Raw genomic sequence first — 16673 nt, 5'->3', positions numbered from 1 at the left:
ATTTTCTTGTGAGTATTTTTTTTTTTCTCTATATGACCTTTTTTTTTCCAACTAAATTGATAATTATATATATTTAATTAAGCCTTCGTTTGACATGTTAGACTTTTTGGCTATTTTAATCACAAAAAGATAAAATAGGTTTTTTAGTCCAATAAGACAAAACATTATATTCGAATCATAATCATTTCATTTTTTCTCTCACAAAAGTCAAAAAAATCAAAAAACTTATTCTAAAGCCAACCCACAAATCTTTGTTTTGGGAGTTAATTTAAAGTTTCATTTTTATTTTTTTGGTGAATGTTTGTATATTGTTTATATTGTTGTTATTATTATTGTTGATATATGTAAATTGATAATATAGTTATGAATTTTTTAATAGAATAGGGCGTCTTATATTGTTCTTTATGATTTGGCAATTTTTTTTAATTTCTTAAACAAAATTTTCAAATTTTTTTATTTGTAAAAAATTAAAAACATTTAATTGACTTGTCCATTAATAAATAAAATTTTAAATAATGAACATTGTTCCATAATTTATGGATTTTAAAAAAAATTATCACCCATATATAGAATAATAAAAACTAAAACAGCTCATTTTTTTCATTTTTTATTTTTACTTCTTTAAAACTCTCACGGTACCTTTTTATTTTCTCAACATTGTGGTGGCGGGTGGTGGCGGCGGGTGGTGGTGGCGGGCGATGGATGGTAGTGACGGGTGGTGGGTGGTGGCGGGTGGATGGCAGGTGGGTGGTGGGTGAATGGTGGTGGTGGTGGCGAGTGGGTGGCAGGTGGGTGGCGGGTGGTGGCATGTGGGTGGTGAGTGGTGGTTGCAGGTGGTGGTGGGGGTGGTTGGTGGGTGGTGGTGGCGGAAGACGGTAGTGGGAAATGGTGGCGGGTGATGGCTAGTGTTGGGTGGTAAAAAAAAAAAAAAACTGAAAACTCAAAATGGAAACACATTTTTTGACCAAATTTATAAACTGAGACAACTGATTTATAAATCAAAAATTTACCAAACAAGTTTTTAAAGTTTTTGTAAATATAAACAGAAAACTGAAAATGTAAGTGTTATCAAATGGCACCCAAATGATTCATATAAGTTGGGAATAGACAAAGATAATTTTTAATGATTAGGTGAAAGACAAGTTGGCATAAATCTAATGTTAAGCCTAAATTTAATATCATAAGTGAATTCTAATCTATTTTTACATAAATCTTATAACATAAGATAAATTATAATTTTGATGCTAGACAAATTTTAAACTTTACAAAACATGAAAAAATTAATTTGACAAATGTAATTTACCACTATCATATGATAAATTAAATTTACGAAATTTATAAGACGAGATGCATTTATATTTTATCATAAATATAATTTTTGTGATTTATTTTTTAATTTTTACCAATTAAATTATGACATGTATTTGTTATTAAAAACCTAGAACACACAATTAATGACATAAGAATATAAAAAAAAATTCTTTTATATGTAACTGTGATAAAAATGAATAAAATTTAATTGATTCTAAATTATTTTTACTAAATATTGTAGATAGTTTTTTTAGATTATTATTTAATTTTAAAAATTAGTTTTTGATTATTTATTTATATGTGTGCATAGCACGAGGTAATTATGCTAGTATTTGTATATGCAAAAATACCTTATAAAAAATTACATGTAGGGTTGTTTATCAAAAAAAAATTAATTATTCTATCAATTTTTTTACAAATTTTGTAAAAAAATCAAAAATATTAATTAAAATAACATATCTCCAAAACAACCGCAATTATTCCCCCAAACAATTATCGTTTGTTTTAAGAATAATATTATATATATATCAATTAATATATTAATTAATATACTAATACGATTTTGAATATTTACAATTTATATATTAGATAAAATTATAATTTTAAAGTAACATATGTTGATTGATATATAGCACTACAATTGTTTATTTTAAAAATAAAAATAAAAATTAGGCCTTATTTATTATATACTAAAAAAAGTTAAAAAGTTAGTATCTTATTTAAGTTATATCGTCTTATTTAAGTCACATTATATTTTTATTACATCATTTTAAATCCAACCTAAATTCAACCTATATTTCATAAAAATTTAAAAAATACACTTAGGCCTCGTTTGGGAACAGGCTAATTAGTAACTTTTTGGCTAATTGACTAAAAAGGTAGGTAAAAAAAACTTGTATGTTTGAGATGACTTTTTAACTAATTACGAAAAGTTGTGCAAAAAGTAAAGAGAAGTTGTAATTATTGACTTTTTGATATGACTAATTGACTAATTAATTAATTTAATAACTTTTTAATTAATTGACTAAAAAGTAGCGTCCCAAACGAGGCCTTATATACAACCTCACAAATCACACTTTAAATGACTTCGTGCTGATTCACGCTTACGTGGCAGTTTTTAACCACATGAAGCCGATAGAACATAGTATTCGTTTCTGTTTTGGTCGGAATAATTTCTCATCGTATTCCGTTCCGTACAAAACTAGCCAAACAGAGTTTTACCCAAACCCCTGGACACAGCAAAAACCACCCCAAACATTAGCACATTCTCATCAAATCTTCTATCCCCATCCCACATCTAATCTGGCAATATCAAAAACGAGACTGCCCCTATAATAAAGCAAAAGGACAAGAACAGACAGAGAGAGAGAGTGTGTCTGTGTTACAACCGCGTGATAAATAGAACTAGATAATCCACTTTACTCTTTCTCTCCCCTCTCTCTCTCTCTAGGGATTCGCTGCGTCCCGCAAAACCCTCGCCTAACCATCATGGTTTGATTCTCCGGCGAGATTCGCCGCCGTCCCGATCCTTTCTCCTCCGCCTTTCCCGCCGATCCGGTAACTCCACTTCGGTTTCTCGCTCTTCTGTCGATTCATTTGTGCAATTTCTTTACTTTAATCTTCAGATCTAGACCTACTCTCTACTCTTATTCTTGAAATTTTGCCTGTTCTTAGCTATCTCTTCGTTTGTGCTTGATTAGGTATGTTGATTGACGTTCTAGATCTTCGTTTTATGTAATTGTTTTTTGTAATTTGTGTTTATTTCAGGTTTGCTTTGTTGATCTAGTTATCAGCAATCTGGGTTTAAGTCGTTGTTGAAGCCTATTGTTCTGTGGAATTGAAGGTGTTGCGATTATCACTGGTACGATACTTGGGTATATACTGTTGTTAAGTGGTTATTTACTTCGTTTTGTTTGATTTTCTATACTTGCTACATGCATTTTGTTCTCTACGTTTCGTTTTACTAATATTTATATTTGTTCTGTCGATTCTTCTTTTTTCATGGCTGCTAGTGTTTTGAAAATTACCATTACCTGGCGGTTTATTTAGGCAATTAATACTAAAAATCAAATTTTTAGGAGTCTACAAAAGGAAATCTCCCTCCCACCTTCTTTCTTTCTTGCTATTCGGGGGTGGCAGAGAAGGGTTTGGGGGCTTAGAAGAATCTGGTATCTTAATATGAGCAATGCCTTCATTTTACCCATTGATTGGTAAAAACAATTCTTTACTGGTTTGGTGTCATTGGTGTGCTTGGTTTATCCAGTGTTTACCTTTGTAACTTTGTTCTTACTGGATATGTCGGATGAATGACCTAAAGGCCCCTATTTTCTTATAGTCTGTTATGAATTTAAGCTTTCAGATTTAAATTGGGAAACTTTTGTATTTTTAAGTTGAGTCATTGACTAATGTTTGACATTACATACATAATATGATACACACAAAGCTCCAAAATCCAATAATTTGGTTGTGTGTGCTTTCTTATCCACAAGTTCGTTTATTATATACTCTCTCTCTCTCTCTCTCTCTTTCTCTCTCTCTCTCTCTCTCTCACACACACACACACACACACACGCACGCACACACACACACACACACAAGAGTTAATGATTCTGCAATTCACGTCAATATAACTGTCAAATTTTAAAATGTGTATGCATATGGGTGTGATAGAAGTCATAAAGTCATGGGTTATTCAAAACACTTTCAGAAAATACTTGAATTGGGATGTTATCATCTTATGTTTCTTGTCTGTTGGGTATTCTTTATTTGAAGTTGTGCGGGAGCTGAAGTACTTTTTGTTTGTTCATTAGGTTCACTTGGAGTTGGATAAATACACGCATTGGCTTTTGCTTTTTATCTTAATTGCTTCTAGTCTTTTAGGTGTCAGCTGGTTTTAAATTGTGTTCTCGAGCTTGATTGTGCACTCTTCGAGACTAATAATAATGTGAGGGATAATTGAACATGAACACAAATGTGTTGAAACCATTTCATACCTATTGAATTACTCTCATCTCCTTGGTTCCTCTATTAAGGCCAAGTTTGGCATCTACTAAATAATACAAAAAGTCAAAAAGTCATTATCCTATTTAAGTCACATCATCTTATTTAAATCACATCATCTCTCTAACACATCAAACCCAACCCAAACCCAACCCATATAAGCCAATAAGTTAAAAAGTGCACTTTTTTAGAACATCCCAAACCAACCCTAAATTTGCCTAATATGATGAGAGATGCTTTAAAGTTAAGACAGTTGGGAACTTGGAATATATATTTGTTGTCATGCTATCAATATCCAAAGTTTAGTGGAATTGGGCAAACAGATCTGCTACGTGGATTGGCCTTGGTGTTTGGATGCATCTCCAAGTTTAGTTTTTAGTATACATGGAATAGATTCCCTTAATTTTTTAGTGAATTTTGTATTGAAATTTGAGTTGAGACAGATTATATTTATTAAATTGATATATGAACACTCATAAGAATTTATTTTTTAAATTTTTTGCTTGTGTCAAATATAGTGTAAAGTATTTAAAGCATGGAATAAAATTCCAAAAGACATTTGGTAGGTTTGTATGTCTTCATGCTTGATGCTTCATTTTGGCATCTTCCCTCTTTTTATGTATTGCTTTTCCGTAAGATATTTTCTTAAGAACAGCTGATACAGTGACCACTCTGCAGCCCATATCAGGGCTGATAACAAATACCTTGGGTGGTGGGAATCTGGAACATAACTTGGCCTTAATGATGATTCAGTTGACATGTGACAATTTCCTACAAATAAATATATAACTGATATTGACTGAATACTTTATGAATTGTATATTTTTGCAGTTATAGTTTGCATATGTAGCTACAAAAACACAATCACACCCTTCTCACATCAAAACGATCTCACCTTCATTGATGCATAGTTGCTGTGGCAATACTTGAATTGTTGACTATTTTACGCTTGGCTTGTCATAGACTTGTTAATATCTATTTTATGGAGCAGGTGAACCTGCCAAACCAAGAACCAAACCAAACCGACCTTAATGGTCTTTATTTTAGGCTTGACTTGGCAAACAGAGCTGCTGAGATAGTGTGAGGATCAGACAAACACGTCTAAGTTCGTTTTTCAAAATACTAGAAGAGGTTTCCTTAAAATTTGGGTGAATTGATTGGGTAATGGCTTACGAGTTTGAGACAAATTGTTTATATTTTTGCTTGTGTCAAATAAATATGGAATACAATTATAAGTAAAGGTGTCTGATTAATTAGTTTTATTGAAGAGCATTAACTCCCATGATCTTTCAATTTGTTATCATGCATTTTTCCTCTTTTGGAATTAAAGTTACTTCCTCGATGATATTGCACTTTACATGGAATGGTAGGGTTAGATAAGAAATTGAACTTCCTTTTGGATTTTTAGAATAATTAAAATGCATTGTTAAGTAAATTACGAGGTGTATTGCTTGTTTGGTTTAATTGTCATCTCATTTTTGTTGAAAGATGTTTTGGTAGATGCGAATAACTTGATGCTTGATTCTGACCTTTTGTTAGTCTCAAATCTCACAGATTGGGGTGTATACATATTTGTTTGGTAGATGCGAATAACTTGATGCGTGATTCTGACGTTTTGTTAGTCTCAAATCTCACAAATTGGGGTGTATACATATTTGTTTTGTACTTCTTCATCCTTTTATGTTCAGATGATTGTCAACATTTTTTTTCTTGTTAATACTAATAGGATTTTGGCATTATTCCATCATGCTTTGGCAATAGCTATGACCTTTTTAAACTAAAAGATTTCACTATGTGAAATAAGATGTTGAATTCAGATGGTGGATAACGATTTAGTAGTTCAACTTATTGCTTTTAGATGCCAAGTTTTTTATTTTATAATTATCTCTTTTAATTCCGTTATATATTTACTTATTTATTTTATGGGTTCTCTAGGGTTCTCTGCCATGGAAGATACTCAATCAGTTGCTACACTTGTAGACTCTACAACCTCCAAGATACAGCAACTTCAGAAAGCATTTGCTGAACTTGAAAGTCACCGAGCCATAACCCTAAACCTGAAATGGAAACAACTTGAGGAACATTTTCATGGGCTTGAAAAGTCCTTGAAGAGGCGTTTTACAGAATTGGAAGACCAAGAAAAGGAGTTTGAAACCAAAACAATGAAAGCTCGGGAGATGCTGAAGAAGCGTGAAGCAGCTGTTATGGCTAAGGAACATGCTTCGTTGGAGAGGCTCCAAGAAAAGAGAGATGCTGCAGTATTTGCTATTACTAATGCTCTCCAGAAGCACAGGAAGGTTTCTTCTGTAGAACCTGCTGTTGATTCCAGTGAGGATCAAGGTGGGGCACCATTTGTGGAAGAGAAACCACCTGACTCCATGGCTGCCGAGAGTAACTTTGAAGACATGAAAAAGTATTCTGAAAATCAAAATGTGGTGGTGAATAATCCCCAACTAGTGAAATTATGTCAAGAGATGGATTCTGAAGGGCTCCACAAATTCATATCGGACAACCGTAAGAACCTTGCTACCATAAAGGAAGAAATTCCTATTGCATTGAAGGCTGCAGCTGACCCTGCCTCTCTAGTTTTGGACTCACTCAAGGGTTTCTACAGCATGGAGGTGTCAAATATGGATGGGAAAAAGGACTCAAATCTGTTGGGTTTACGCCGGACTTGTATCATGTTGATGGAGTGCCTTAGTATTTTGTTAACAAACCTGGATCTGAGCTCTGTTTCTAATTTAATTTCAGAAAAGGTTAAAGAACGAGCAAAGGCTATTGCTGAAGAGTGGAAACCAAAGTTAGACAATCTTGATGCGGATGCCAACAACGGGAACTCCTTGGAGGCCCATGCATTTTTACAACTTCTAGCCACGTTTGGTATTGATTCTGATTTTGATCATGAAGATTTATCCAAGCTAATACCAATGGTTTCTCGTCGACGCCAAACAGCTGATCTGTGTCGCTCCCTTGGATTGTCAGAGAAAATGCCAGGTCGGTTTTTGCTTACTTTATTTGTTTGTGCTCTCTCTGTCTCTCTCTCTCTGTCTCTCTCCTTTTGGGGGGAGAGTTGTTGTCGGAACCTTGTTGGAGTCATGTAGATAATGTGGCTGGGTAGTATATTCATAAGATGGACTTTACTTACCTTAAACCTGACTTCCACTGTGTGGCAGTCTGTGTTGCATATACTTTGGGAAAAATGACTCAGACCCCCAGCTGGGGGTGCTGGGGGTCGGCTCCTATTGGACGAAAAAACTTTTTTTTTTTTTTTTTTTTTGATTTTCGGCCAACCCCAGTGCAACACGTCACTGGGGGTTGTCAGTGGGGGTCACCCCACTGGGGGTTTGTAGCATTTCCCTATACTTTGGGAAGTGAACTGGGTGCCGTTGCATGTTTAGGGATTCGAAATCATCTAAACATTAGATTTTAGGAAAGTGAAATGATGTGCGACATGTGTATATGCACTCATTGGTAATACAAATTATCCCATGGACTTGTAAATATGTTCCTCTCTCTCGACAAGTGATGTTCCTCTCTTTTATCAGACATGCATATTGATCTGTTGACAAATGGTATGTTGGGCATGCCCAAGGTTGGTGGGTATGTCCTATTGTGTGCTACATAGGCATGTATTGAGTTCTACATATTTACTTGGCTCAATTTTAGTATAAAAAAAAAAGTTAATTTTCCCTCCACATTCTTATGTCTTGTTTTCAAATATTATCCAACATTATTCAAATTCTCCTCCTCTGTTACTCCTTGCATTAAAAACCTTGAATAACCTTTTTTTTTTTTTTTTTTTCATGGTCATAAACCTTTTTTTCCTTTCAAATATTGATGTAATCAAAGATAGATTAGAAAATTGTTTTACTAGTTTCTCGAGATACGTCATCATGTCGAGGGCACCATAATAATTTTTGTTATTTTTATTTTTTACAAAAAAATTGAGACGTTGAATGTCACATTCGTGGTAAAATAATATTTCTTTTCTGATGTCCATGTTGGTTTTGTTTTTTCTGACCTTGCTTTTTGTACCACTTGGATCATTAGAGCAACCATTGTTAAAAATTTCTTGTTCTCATGCTCAAAAAAAAAAAATTTCTTGTTCTCTATCAAAGAAACTTTAGCAAGGTTTTGATTGCTTGGATGGAATCTGCTTAGAGCAAGGAAGTGATCAAGTGGACTTAATCTTTAGAGCATTGAAGTGATCAATCTACTGGGCTGAAACCTTTAAAAAAATTTAGTGTCAGTTTTTGTGAAGATTCACATGGTTCACTTTGGCCTGCTTGGATTTTTCAGGTGTAATCAATGTGTTGGTGAGTAATGGAAGGCAAATTGATGCTGTTAACCTAGCTTTTGCATTTGGGCTTACAGAACAGTTTTCACCAGTATCATTACTGAAATCCTACTTGACTGAGGCAAAGAAGGTTTCTTCACCCAGCAAAAGTGGAAACAGCTCTCCTACTGTACAGGTTTGTTCACCATTCTTCAATTTGTTAAAAGATGAAATGTGTTGTCATTTCTAATAGAAAAAATGCTAGAGACTCCAAATATTCTACCAAAAGTTCTACCAGGGTCCCACACCCATGTGAGTGATGTGTCAAATTTTTGGTACCATTTTTTGTATCCCTAGCATTGCGTGTTCTTTCCATTGCACAATTGGAATAATGTTGTTAGTTTTTTAATATTGGGAAGTTTGGATTGATTATATATAGTATGCATGCCATTCTTTGCTGCTTTTCCCTTCAGGGGTTTCTTTTTGCAATTTTTTTGGATCATGACATTTGTGCAAGTTTGCTTTTGAAGTATTTGGCTGGAACTTAGTGGAATGGGCTGATACTGGGTGTTCAGTTGGTTTTGACAACCGGATATGATAATCTTCGTCTACTTTCTTTCCTCCTTGTTTTTTGGTCACTCGTTTAACTAATCTATTAAATTTTCCTGAGATGCAGAATGAGGTCAATGAAAGGGAGCTGACTGCACTTAAGGCTGTGATCAAATGCATTGAAGACCACAAGCTCGAACAGCAGTATCCGATGGACCCACTCCAAAAACAGGTTCTCCAGCTAGAGAAGGCAAAGGCAGACAAGAAAAGGGCGACAGAAGTTGCAAAACCCCAACCCAAAAGACCTCGTGCCAATGGTGTCGTAGGACATGGACCTCGATTTACTAATGTTGCTGCTGACAAGAACTTCTATCCTAGAGTGACTGACAGGTACCCGCAGTACATATATGACAGACCCTATGTTTACCCTGGACCAACTGACAACCATGTTCCCTCGGTTATGGGTTCTCCTGCTTACATGTCTCCAGTTCATGGCAACTTCTTTGGAAATGGCTTCCAGTACCAGGCCCCGTATCTTCACTAGTGGGTAGGAATGTCTAAACTTTGATTATGATCCCCGTTAACAGTTAGTGTTAACCCCTTCAGTTTGTTAATGTTGCAATGTATGATCGAATTTAGTATCGTGAAAAAAGACAAAAAAATAACCTTGTTGATTTTTAATTTTCTGTACTAGCTGATACTGTGGTCCTTCTAATATATGCACTGTTTTTAATATTTATGCAGTTGGTTGTTTTGTTTTGTTTTGTCTTGTATTTTGTTTGTTTTGTTTTGTTTTGTTTTGTCTTGTATTTTGTTTGTTTTGTTTTCATGTTTCCACTTTGCTATTGTTCTTATATTATTATTATTGTTCTTTTTGTGATTCATAAACTTGAAGATTTTCTTGGTCTTACATTCAAGCATGAACTTTTATCTCCATGGAGAAGTTTGAGCAGGCCCAATATTTTGCAGGGACTGTATGTGACGTATGGTTGTCTTGTCTGCGAATAATTTCTGTGCGTGTAGCACAGTTCGTCATTTATTCTGTGAATGATTTTGTGCAAGAAGTTTTATTCAATCATCTTTGAATGTTGGCTGCATTCAAGTGTAGTTCTACATAAAAAAGTGTAGTTCTACATGTACAGAAACGAATTACAAAACATGTAGTTTTACATTTACATGTTGGCCTCACCTCTTGTAAGTGTTTTATAACTATGTGATTTCTGTGTTTTGTTTATATGAAAGTATCTTTTTCTTACATGCATTCAATGGAGTTGGGGGCAAAATTTTCGTACTCATTCCCATTTCCAAAAGTGCATTATATTCCCCATCCTCCCCTCAATTCCCAATGGAAAATATGTTGAGCATCCCATGCCTGCGGACTAGTAACATGATGTAGCATATTCATATCATAACTATTTAATATTAATGAGATTCATGTGATAAACAAAATGTGAAATCTATTATATCTATGATTATGAGTATGTCACATCATCGGATAACAAAATGTGGTATAGCCTCCGTTTGGCAAGTTGGGTTAAGGGTTTTTTTGGCTATTTTTGTCACAAAAGACAAAATAGGCTATTTTTTGTGACAAAAAACAAAACATCACATTCAACCCATAATCATTACACTATTTTTTCACAAAAAAAGTCAAAAAAGTCAAAAAATCCTTCCTAAATCAAATTTTTTAGCCCAAGCTAAAAAAATCAAAAAGACAACTCACTTCCCAAACCTACTCATAAATACATAATAAGTTTAGCATTGTTCTTTCATAAATTGTTCTCTGTGATTGTGCTCTTCAATGAAAAGTCCTTGAAGCCACCTGGCTGGTGGTCTCTCCTAACCCCCAAGCGAAATTGGACATGGATGTTCTGATTTTGAATAAATAGAAGTAGAAAATTCACCTATCAAAGCTCTAATTAGAATTTAAAATGGTGGTTAGCAAACATGATATTGTCAAAATCTACTATAATTTGGCACAAGTAAATTATACCCCTATCTTAATTTGTCTATGATAATATTATTACATTTATAGTGATTAGATATTAATGAGATTTATGCAAGTCAATAAACTTTATTATATTAATAATTATAAATATGCCACATTAAATAATAAATAAAAAGTAATAAAAAAATATGACTTTCTAATATTATTAATTGACATTCACAAGCTTCTTCGAATTTTCTCATTTTTGGTCAAATAAAAATTTTAACAACATTTTGCATGTCCCAATAAAGCTGAATTATTGCTAAACATATTAAAAAGAACTGTGCTAAAGGCCTCGAAATTGGAGGCGCGAATTTGCCTCGAAAAGTTATTTTGTCTGTTTTTGTTTGTTTGTTTGTTTTTTTTTCTATGTTGGTTTGGTTTTGTTTTTGGTTTTTTTTTTTTGGAAAGGTTTTTATGTGTATCTTAAAACCTAAACCCTAATAAAAAAATAAATAAATCAACACATTCCAACAAATAAAATAAAATAAAATAAAATAAAACCAACATAGCCCAACAAATAGAAAAAAAAAAAAAACAATTGGGTTAGATTGATTGGGTGATAAAATTGACTGATCAATCAGACTGCTAGTTAAAATTTGTTAATTTCATATAATTTTGTACGAGTCCTTACTATATTTTTATTTCATATAAGAAAGACTCAGAAGAAATAAAAACCTAAATCTTAAATCCTAAACTCTAAACACACCCCTACACATAACCATGCTTTAAAAATAAATAAAATTACAGCAGCCCAATAAATAAATAAATAAAAACAATCAAACTAACACAACCTAACAAATAAAAAAAAAAAAAAAAAAAACAACAAAACCAACACAGTTTGAAAAAAAAAAAAAAAAAAAAGCAATTCGAGCCACATTCGAGGCCTTAAATTCGAGGCCTCAATCTTTTTCCTATTAAAAATTTGTAAAATTTTCAAATGAAACATTTTCTTTTGATAGTCTATGAGATTCAAATGATTTAATTTTTTTTTTCTAAGGCATATTTGTAAACAATCACTACACACAAATAAATAACCGTGCTTAAATAAAACCCCCTAAAAACCATTTTTGAATACACATATATTCATTTTCCCGCAATTTCATTGCGCGCCAAAAAAATGAGAATCTCGGAGATATCGTCGCCGGATCTCCGACGGAGCCTCAACGATCCCCAATCTCACATACTCTCACAAATCGAGTCTTCGATCAAAGACCTCGAACGTCACTCGCCGGAATCTCCCTCGCCTGAGACTCTCTCCTCCGACCTCCGACTCAGCCTCACTCAGCTGACCTCCCTCTCTCCCTTCTCTAACTCCGTCAAGCTTCAGATCTGGAAGCTCAGCTACCGCCTCTGGAACTCCTGCGTCGACCTCGCCAACGCCGCCGGAGTTCGATCCTCTTCCGCCGCTCCCTCCGGCGAACATGCCAAGCTCCGCCACGTCTCCGCTGATTTGCTCTTCCTCGCCGCCGATGTCGTCGGAGTTCCGTCGCCGGCATTCAAGTCCGCTTCGTTCTTCTACAAAACCGGCCTCATCTGGCACGATCTTCGAAATTTCAATCTCGCCAACACTTGCTTCGAGAAAGCCACAGATCTCACCTCTAGGATCGATATTGGTGCTGTAATAGACAGCGAAGAGCGAAAACTCCTACTAGGTCTGAACATCGCGAGATCGAGAACGGCTTGGGAAATTTCGGATCGAAATCTGGCGATTACGTTGCTGAATCGATCGAAAAGTTTACTCTTCGGATGTGCAGAGAACTACAAAGCTTTAGCTAACCAATATTTGATGTTTGGAAAAATTGTGCTGTCGAAGAATGAGGTTTGTGGTGTGAACGAAGGGTTGAAATTGATGAACGAAGCTTTAGATCTGTGCGAGAAGGGGCTGAGGATAGTGAAGAGGCAAGACGAAACCCTAGCTCTCAAAACATTGAGATCAAAGACGCTTAGATTCATTGCGGCTTCCCATTTGCAGAGAGATGAGTTCGAGAGTGTGTTGAAGTGTGTTAGGGTTCTGAGAGATGGTGGTGGTGGAGACGATCATCCGAGCCTGAGTGTGTTGGCGATGAAGGCATGGTTAGGGTTGGGGAGGTACGGGGAGGCTGAGAAGGAGCTGAAGGGCATGGTGGTAAATGAGGGTGTTCCGGAGGGTGTTTGGGTGTCAGCAGTGGAGTCGTATTTCCAGGCAGCGGGAGTGGCAGGAGCGGAAACCACGAAGGGGGTGTTTTTTGGTCTTCTGGGGAGGTGCCACGTTAGTGCCGGTGCTGCAATCAGAGTGGTTCGAAGGGTGGTTGGGGATGGTGTGATTGGCGAGGGGCCGGTAAGGGCTAAGGTGGTGGCTGAACTGGTCTCGGATGAGAGGGTGGTGGCTCTTTTTGCTGGAGAGGAAGTTGTGAAAGAGAGGACAACAATGCATGCAATTCTGTGGAACTGGTTAAGTTCATAATTTTCTTGCCTAATTCCAATTTTTACTACTAGTTATGCGAATTTGTGGTTGCTAACCTACTATTGCTGTTATAAGAATGGAAGCAAGCAGTATTTTAAACTTTCTGTTCTAGTCAAATAAGATTTTTTGAATAAACTGTTACTTCTCATGATCTGGGTTTATAGCAAAATGATTTAGAAGAATTTACCCATTATGTCTCTTTTTAATGAGGTAAGAAGCAACCAAATTGTTTGCTCAATGGTGTTCGCAGGAACAAAATCTGTTGTAAGCTGTTAGTCAAAGTTGGGAAAAATTAGTAGATTTAGAGGGCAATTTTGCTTGTGAGGTCATTGCCTCAGTTGAACAAATGGCTCTTTCTTTGAGTGTCAACTGTTTATTTGTCTAGGTGTTTAGCCTAAAGTTGGTTTCCAGGCCTTCATCATTATCTAACTCTTTCAAGTGTTCCAAAATTTAAAACTAATTTTCAGTCTTTATTACATTTTTTTTACCTCTCAGTATGAATCATGAATATGTAGTACTAATATGTAGAACCATGGTTGGAACTGGAAGCATTTTTTCACAAAAAAAAATTTCTTGAATCAATTTTTATCCTGCTTTTCCAGTGCTGCACATCATTTTCAATCTAAAGATTACGAGACGAGTGCAGAGATGTTTGAAAAGTCTATGCTCTATGTACCTTTTAACATAGAGAATAGGATTCTCCGAGCAAAGGGCTTCAGAGTTCTGTGTCTCTGCCACCTAGGCCTCTCCCAGCTAGATCGAGCTGAAGAATATATCAATGAGGCCGACAAGGTATTCATAGAAGTAATAACAAACTGGAGCTTTGTTCCGTTGAAAATAAAGTTCTACTGAATTTCTTGATGCTTTTCTGTTTCTGCAGCTTGAACCCAGTATAGCCTGTGCTTTCCTTAAGGTTTGGTCCCTGCCTCGGTCTCTGCAACCTGCAGAAACCTACTTAATTCTCTTTTAAGACTTGCTGATAACTATTTCTACTTCAAAAATGACATTTGCTTCTATTCTTCCAGTTCAAGATCAATCTGCAAAAGAATGACCACAATGGGGCTATTACTCAGGTGCAAGTCATGACAACATGCCTTGACTTCACTCCTGACTTTCTCTCTCTTTCAGCTCATGAAGCTATTGCTTGCCATGCTATTCCTGTTGCCGTTGCCTCTCTATCAAATCTCCTAAATTTTTACTCCAAAGGGAAATCCATGCCGACAACAGAGGTCACAGTGTTGCGCACTCTAGTCATGATCCTCACACAAGACTCTGGCAATGAGTCTGAAGTCCTCAAATTCATTAAACAAGCTCATAAGAGGTTATTTGAGCTTGGACCTGATTGCTTCTTTGGGAAAGGTGAGGTGGGGAGACGGGAACGGGATTGGCTTGCTGTGAACTTATGGAATATTGGGACGAAAACAGGGAAGGAGAGAAATTATGAATTATGTGCAGAATTCTTTAGATTGGCATCAGAGTTCTATGGTGTTGTGGTTGACGGGGAAGTGGAGGGAAACAATGTGATGGTTTGCAAATCATTGATATTGACTGTGTCTGCCATGATAGCTGATGAGAAGCAAAGAAAGGCTACATTGCTGGACAACGAAATCAAACAAGCCATCGAACTGCTAGATAGAGCCGGAATGGTAACAACCAAGAGTTTTCATTGATTTTAAGTTCTGTCACACCTCGACTTTATACTTTTCAGTGTTTTACACCACTATGATAACTAACCCTGATTACTCTAACAGATGAATCGCAATTATTTTATTAAAAAAAAAGAAAGAAAGGTTTTTTACTGAAAATTGTTTCAATCCCATGTAATTGTATTCGTGTTTGGATGCAGATACTAAAATCAATCTCTTCTGGGAGCCAACCAGATGCTGATGAGATCACCACCATCGAACCCAACTTTTTCTTTATATACACATTGGAGGCGTATGACCTACATGCAAGGCTCAACATAATGGGATCCCAACAGCTCCTTCTGATAAAGAACTTTGCTGCCTCAAAATCTTGCAACTCTAATTATCTCCTTCAGATTGGCCTTCACGCCTCACAGGGTCCACGGTCTAACCCTGAAGTAGCGGCCTTTGCTCTAAATACCTGCCTCTCTATCCTCCTTGCTTCCCCCTCACCAGATTACCAATGCGTGGCTCTCACTGTCAGGAAACTGATTTCTGTATCTGCCATTCATAAAGGTGATGCAGATGATGATGATGATGTACACGGAATGTACAAGCAAGCATACCGGATTATGGTGGGTTTAAAGGAGGGGGAGTATCCCATTGAAGAGGGGAAATGGCTTGCCATGACAGCATGGAACCGGGCAGCTCTCCCGGTGAGGTTGGGGCAGACTGAGGAAGCAAGAAAGTGGATGAAAATTGGGTTGGAACTAGCTGGGAAGGTTCCTGGGATGGGCACTTATAGGGCATGCATGGAAGATTTTCTTGCTGGCTTTGAAAGTAAATTTCATTGCCATGACAATGCTGAAAGCAGGTCTGAAGTAGTCATAAACTCATAGACCTTTCATGTTGCAAACACAAGATCAGCAGCTTGTAGATGGATCAGTTGTATAGAACTCCATTTACATATTCCTATTCTACTTTGTACATGATTCCAGTTTAATCTTCTCTTCTAAATTCTAATGCTACATCACAATCAATTCACAGAGAGAAACACACATTTCTCACTATAAAATTTAGCCCCTCAATAATTTGTTTGTTTATTTATTAAGTGCCATTTTGGGAAGATGCCAAAAACGCTGCGTTTTTGGCATTGTGAAAAAAAGCTGTCTGGTCAAATACGCTGCCTTGTTGCATTTGGCAAGGGACAAAAAAACTACCTTGTGAAATTACCTAAATACCCTTCATGTTAACAAATTACCTAAAATTTCAAAGTTTGACAAGGGTATATTGGTCATTTTATTTTGATTTGATGCCATAAATAAATATTAAACCAAAAATCAAAAAAGTCAGCTTTTTACCAACTTCTCAAATCACTTCCAAAAAAGCCAAAAAACTTGGTAAAAAGTCAAAAGTCAACTTTTTATCAACTTTCCAAAACACCCCTAAGGCTAACTTTCATCCATGTAAATAAATTGG

The 16673-nt window shown here is 35.8% G+C and overlaps 2 protein-coding genes across 3 annotated transcripts; both read left to right on the top strand.

Moving 5' to 3' along the window:
• Positions 1–2394: 2394 nt before the first annotated feature.
• On the top strand, positions 2395–9895 carry LOC114316696 (FRIGIDA-like protein). Of its 2 annotated transcripts, XM_082905622.1 has the most exons (6): positions 2684–2868; positions 3079–3172; positions 5303–5472; positions 6247–7305; positions 8611–8783; positions 9264–9895. In XM_082905622.1, the coding sequence occupies exons 4-6, from the start codon at positions 6258–6260 to the stop codon at positions 9678–9680; spliced, it is 1638 nt and encodes a 545-aa protein (XP_082761748.1). In that variant the 5' UTR covers positions 2684–2868; positions 3079–3172; positions 5303–5472; positions 6247–6257; the 3' UTR covers positions 9681–9895. The 2 variants fall into 2 exon arrangements, with proteins under 2 accessions (XP_028119179.2, XP_082761748.1); XM_028263378.2 differs by lacking the exon at positions 5303–5472 and having other exon boundaries at positions 2395–2868.
• A 2263-nt stretch (positions 9896–12158) lies between these two features.
• Positions 12159–16305, top strand: ATSPO22 (Tetratricopeptide repeat (TPR)-like superfamily protein). Its single transcript, XM_028263377.2, has 5 exons — positions 12159–13556; positions 14172–14361; positions 14450–14482; positions 14595–15215; positions 15416–16305. Exons 1-5 carry the CDS (start codon positions 12244–12246, stop codon positions 16091–16093), a joined length of 2835 nt encoding a protein of 944 aa, XP_028119178.2. The 5' UTR covers positions 12159–12243; the 3' UTR covers positions 16094–16305.
• Positions 16306–16673: the final 368 nt, after the last annotated feature.

The sequence above is a fragment of the Camellia sinensis genome, chromosome 14, assembly GCF_055761805.1.
Source record: "Camellia sinensis isolate YWXY chromosome 14, ASM5576180v1, whole genome shotgun sequence".
In the NCBI taxonomy this organism is placed as follows: Eukaryota; Viridiplantae; Streptophyta; class Magnoliopsida; order Ericales; family Theaceae; genus Camellia; species Camellia sinensis.
Note: the sequence above shows the minus strand (reverse complement) of the source record. Positions and strands in the feature narration are given on the sequence as shown.

Coding starts and splice junctions, on each gene's coding strand:
- LOC114316696 (XM_028263378.2), top strand. CDS start 6,258: ATGGAAGATACTCAATCAGTTGCTACACTTGTAGACTCTACAACCTCC. Junction 7,306..8,610: donor ATTGTCAGAGAAAATGCCAG/GTCGGTTTTTGC, acceptor TGGATTTTTCAG/GTGTAATCAATGTGTTGGTG. Junction 8,784..9,263: donor ACAGCTCTCCTACTGTACAG/GTTTGTTCACCA, acceptor CCTGAGATGCAG/AATGAGGTCAATGAAAGGGA.
- ATSPO22 (XM_028263377.2), top strand. CDS start 12,244: ATGAGAATCTCGGAGATATCGTCGCCGGATCTCCGACGGAGCCTCAAC. Junction 14,362..14,449: donor ATATCAATGAGGCCGACAAG/GTATTCATAGAA, acceptor CTGTTTCTGCAG/CTTGAACCCAGTATAGCCTG. Junction 15,216..15,415: donor TGCTAGATAGAGCCGGAATG/GTAACAACCAAG, acceptor GTTTGGATGCAG/ATACTAAAATCAATCTCTTC.